The sequence below is a fragment of the Limulus polyphemus genome, unplaced genomic scaffold (genome assembly GCF_000517525.1).
Source record: "Limulus polyphemus unplaced genomic scaffold, Limulus_polyphemus-2.1.2 Scaffold7341, whole genome shotgun sequence".
In the NCBI taxonomy this organism is placed as follows: domain Eukaryota; kingdom Metazoa; phylum Arthropoda; class Merostomata; order Xiphosura; family Limulidae; genus Limulus; species Limulus polyphemus.
Genome location: NW_013672951.1, coordinates 35322 through 41007, shown reverse-complemented (window position 1 = coordinate 41007; position 5686 = coordinate 35322). Strand labels below are relative to the sequence as shown.

Below are 5686 nucleotides of genomic sequence, written 5' to 3'. Positions count from 1 at the left end.
CCACATTAGTTCACTAACAGTAAAGACTTACTGGAACATCCGGGAAAAACTGATATTTAATAAACCACATTAGTTCACTAACAGTAAGAACATTTGATACGCCACATCAGTTTCCATTATTTAAGCAGCTATTTTGCATTTAATATGTTATCCTTCACACAGTGTTTAATTTGGATATGGTTATGTTACCATATTTCAATCATATTATACGGCAGCATGAAATAACGTGTAGTATAATAGTTGATAACGTCAAATGATAATGATTAGCTTCGGATACTTGTACGTCGAATTTGTTTAGTGCAATGCTATAACAAAAGCCTATCTGTCCACCGCGGGGAATCGAACCCCAGACTTTAGTGTTATAAGTACGTAAACTTACCGTTGCCCCAATAGAGAACAGCTACATATATAGATCAGTATTGAAAATCAACAAATAACCTAGTAATAAATGTAGCTAATTTAGTAAATTGGTCTTACTTATAATGAGTAAAATCAATATATTTAATAGTTGGGCACCCTTGCTGTAAGCGGTGTTTTCGGGCATAATCCTAACAATATCTCACGAGGTCAGCCTGCTTAGGAGTTTTAGGCAACTCCTAGGTCTAATTCAAAATATCCCTCATAATAAAAGATTATAAATGGTAAAATATATATATATATATATTATATATATATTACGCAATTTATCCAGTACTTTAATGAAAGTTAACATTTTCCTAAACTGAAAATGCATTTCCAATAATAATTACCTCTGCTAAAACATATAGCTATTACTCTGCCGCCAGGGTTTCTTCTTTGCCCATCTAATCATTGGTCCAATTTATTCTTGCTTACTCCAGTCTTTTATACCCCACTTAATTTCCCTTGGAGATAATTGTATTGTGATACTCTCCACCTACGTCAATGCACCCTCTGTTCTGGCACTGCACATAAGCACCACATTCAGATAATTTATCAGTTTTTCAAGAGTGAAACCATCTCCGTCTCTAACACTGACTCTTAGTGGGGAGGAAGGGCAAGAGAGTGTCAGAGGAGGTAAGTGTTATTGGAAACACATTTTCAATTTAGGAAAAATGTTAACTTCCAAAACATATTTACCTCCACTGACACTTACAGCTAGAATCCCACATTTATAAGATGGAGGGGCCAGTGAGGGCATTATCCATACAAAAAGTGTCTGCATAGATCATGAGTGTACCAAGATAAGGATGGTACTCAAGTGTGGGAACCCCTCTACATCCAGAACATGTATGCTCTTCACTTTGTTCCTGTATCAAGGGTGGAATAGTACATGAGTAATCATTATAGGCCAGCCCCAACCAGATAGCCGAGGTTCCACTACTCGGGGTTGGAAATTAAGGAGTATTGCTCCCTATATCCAATGTCCGTGGTTAGGGAAATTGGACCACAACATTATATATAGATATACTTGTGATTAGATCCCAACCTGTAGCCATAGAGTGATTCGTTTTGAACCACCAGAATCACAATGAGAAGGTAAGAAACACCTAAGTGGACAAACTTTCTGAAGAACCCGAAGAAGCCCAAAAAGCAACACCCCAGACTCGGAATGATGGGATCGTGTATGCCTTACTCAACCAAAGGAACAGAACTCATCTGATCTGGAATTATGAACATTCATCCTCACTCCCCAACTGTGTGGGCAAGAAGCCTTCTGCTTAGCCCTGAAATCATGAGGAGGATGTGGAACAACTGTGCTCAACCAAGGACTCAGGATGGGACAACTCTTCATTTGGAATTACGAAGAGATAGTGGACCTCCTTTCATGAACAATATACTGAATGAATATTGAACATAAAGAAGGGCCCTTCACACCCCAACCGGATAACTGAGCATCAAATCTGAACCAGTATTGGAAATAGGCTCTTGCATAGGGTGGCATTACTCCTATAAACATCTGGGAAAAACATCCTAGGACCCAGGTAGGAGGGCCCTCAACTTTGCCCTTTTCTCCGAGAGTGGAGGAATTCACTCTAACACTCGGGAGGAAAAGCCTCTGTCCACGACCCCAATGACTGGAAACTGAGTGTGATAAGAATTCCCTAGCTCCCAGTAGGATCTGGAGGATAATTGCCCGACTATCTCACTATCCCCAGACCAACCAGATGCAGATGAGAAATGGACACTCCAGAAGGTACTGCAGAAGTAAAAATCAGGGTGTAGTAGCCAATCTGGTGCTATCAACAGGACCTAAAAATGGGTCGGAGCAAATCATATTTAGCAACCAACGTAAAATATGAAGGAGAGAGAAAGCCTAGAGATGTAATCCCGTCCTGTCAGAATGCATCGTTTGCCAAAGCCCAATAAGGTTCTGGTGACCAAATTGCCAATATTTGGGTGATCCACTGACAGGCCAACCCACCTATTAGAGTTGAAAAATGAGAGGCAATCCAACTGAACCTTGTGATACAACATCTATTCTCTCGAGAGAATCTGTTTAGATTGAGACAATCAATGGACCTGCTACCACAGGCATCACCCGTGGAATATGGCGAGCTAGAAGGGTGATAAGATAAGACTAGTCCAAAGTTCGAAAATAAGGAGCCCTAGATCACATGCCTCGTTGATTAGGAACAAGAGACTCCACTGCAGAATAGTAGAGAGAAACCTGATGATTTACCCCTTTACCATTAGACCTTGCCTGTGGAAGAGCATGAGGGACAAAACATTATGTAGGGAATCTTCGTTGTCTGAGCATACTCTGGAATTCTTGACTGTTGGTATAGGTATCCCATCCCTGAAGCAAAGCATTAATGAAGAGAATGGAACTCTGGATGACGTGGCAGTAGAGAAACCCAATTTGTAGTAGCGTTTCGACTAAGGAAACTGGAAAAGCCAGGGAATAGCTGTGTACGACCCCTGGTTGCTTAAAAGACCAATAAAAGGATTGTTTGTGTTCTCATCCTAAAGACATGAGGGAATCGGGCGATGCCCACATTCTTAAAAGAGAAAGAACCATCTGTGCAGTGGGAGAAGGAGAGGTGAGGAAGAATGTGGCATCCTATTCTATAGCATTGAGCAGGATGGGAGACAGTTGAGCCTGACTGACAGATGAGATGAAAAATAAAAAATATCCAGACTGCTGACATATTGAATTGGAGCAAGAATAGATGTCGCAGTCCTGAAAGGGAAGCCTGCTTGGAAACAGGATGTGATGGTCTAACAATTGACGAGATGGTGCCAGCAGTAACCAGTCATCCATTGAATCGTGTGTGCACAGTATCACGGAATAAAGGAGATGAGAAAACTCATGTGATACAGCAGAACCCATGTTAAGTCTTTGCAAGACTGAAGGAAAAACACCTGGAACAGTAGTACCTGGTCCTTGTGCACTACAAATGCTGATAATGGTGGGACTCCACTGTTAAGGCAAAGTACAGATAGAAGCTGACCACAACTAAGTTGGATATCTCCAATCACAGTAAAAGATTAAACACAGATTGAGGAATGATTAACTTGTGAACCTTGGAGAATCTAGGCATTCATATAGACAAGGAAGATCAATGACTAGACACCAACCTCCTGTCTTCATGGGCCCAACAACTAACAGAAATAGCCCGACTCTCTCACTACCCCCAGACCAACCAGATGCAGATAACCCTAGAACTAAGTTCCAAAGCCCGATGAACAGTGGGAGATGGAAACCATACAGGTTGGGTGGATTATAGTGGGGAAAATGTGAACTGAATGACCAATTGTGACCCAAGGACCTGCACAGCTTCTAAACCGATGATTAAAATTACCACACATCCAGAAATTCTTCGAACTGAGCCCCCACAGCTCCTGAAGGTATACAATAATCACCGTTGCTACTGGCGATCAGACAGAACAGTGGAAACCTTAGATATAGACAGAATCTACTCTGAGAACCAGTGTACCGAGGAGCTGATGTCGGGAATCAGTACTCACGAATAGGGGTGGAAATATGACCTCCCTGTAGGAGCCAAAAAATTTGAGATTCCAACAACAATCAGGAGGAATGTAGAAGCCGAAACCTGAACTAACATGCATGCTAACAATGGATCCAACTTGTTTATAACGAAACTGGTGATCCTGAGAGTCTTCTAACAAAGTGAAGTGAAAGGAAACAAAATGTTGAAGTTGAATTGTAAGTTCATTGACTTACTGTCCCATCAGGAGGGTACAGACCTGTATAGATTAACTACAAACTCTGCCTTAGAACCCCAAAATTGAAGGAGCAGAAATTACTTGAAAGTCGGAAAAATGTCTCCATCTGGTAGTGGTAGACGAAATCACGAGTTTCCTACAACGTGTCAGATAAGCCTTATTGTATCTTCACATAAATAAGAAATAAATAAGAATTCCGTGTATGGAGAGAAAAAACAAACAAAAATTCGCTCCCACGCCTTCAGCCATCAATTAAGTTGCAGGCTCAAAAGCAACCAGAGAAAAGCCCAAAAAAGACATGACAAGTCATTTAAAGACTGTGGTAAAGTAAGTTGTTTTGTTAGAGAAAAGCAACTGCAGGTCATCTACCGCGTCTATCCTAGGGAATCGAAGCCCGGACCCCGGCGCTGCGAGTGTGTAAACTCAAATAAAGCACAGGAAAAAGCGAACCTAACGTCTCTCCAAAATATCGAGGATCATCCTCAAATGGAACCTCAGAGCCCCCTGGAGAACCACCACAGAACCGAATATCTCACTGCAAATAAGATAACTGACACTCTCAACCAAGAGTAACCCTCCCCCTTCCCCCGACTATCGTGCGATGCTGGAAATCATAGGTGGGAGAGGGGAGACCCAACTGGCCTCCGTGCCGAAAATAATAATAATCGGCTTACCAATCGGAAGAAAGAAAAAAATATTTTTAATTATTAATATTATTACAAAATCAACTAGATAACATGATAACAATCAAAGTATCTGTGAACGATCGTAATACCGGGAAAACCGTTAGTGACGCTTTGTCGCACTGATGTAGGTGGAGAATATTGCCAAGCGCAATTGAGTGTGGTATAAAAGACTGGAGCAAGCGAGAAAAAAATCAGACTAATGCTTAGATGGACAAAAAAGAAACCCTGGCAGTCGAGTAATAGCGACAAGTATGTTTTGGAACTAACATGAATGAAATGTAAGTTACTAAGTTGTAAGTAAAAATGTGAACTTGCTGATCCAGGTTTGAGACATTAGGCCTTACATGTACTAAAATGAGCAATAATATTTAAATTTCAGTTTTTACTTTAAACGTCCAAGTAAGCAACGATAATAATATCATTACTGTTATATGTTCCTTCCAGTCTCGTGCATGTTTTATTTTGTGTTTGATACTTTATTAATTGCATCTCTGTTTATATTGTAATTCAGTGAATTGTTACTTGGGGGATATATTGCTTTTTAAACTAAAATAAAAATCAATTAAAGATCATTATCTGTACAATAGTTAAAGCCGACAGGTGGATCTTGGTTGGCATGGTGAACAGAATATTATATATATAAACGCACAATATTCTAAAGCTGTAAACTAATAAAAACTCTGCAAACCCCACCAACACTGGAACAAACTTGATGTAACCCGGCCTTAATAATTTACCCATCGTGTGGTAAATTTAAAAACAATGGAACAATAAGTACAATAGTGAGGTTAACAATACTACATATAAGTACAATAGTGAGGTTAACAATACTACATATAAGTACAATAGTG

At 40.2% G+C, this 5686-nt stretch overlaps 1 protein-coding gene across 1 annotated transcript in view; it reads left to right on the top strand.

Moving 5' to 3' along the window:
- Positions 1-2933: 2933 nt before the first annotated feature.
- LOC106474545 (nucleolar protein 4-like) overlaps positions 2934-5686 on the top strand; it is an 8954-nt gene continuing 6201 nt past the window's right edge. Inside the window, exon 1 of the mRNA XM_013935235.2 lies at positions 2934-3002. Coding sequence (XP_013790689.1) covers positions 2934-3002 — 69 coding nt within the window. The remainder of the gene's footprint in view (positions 3003-5686) is intronic.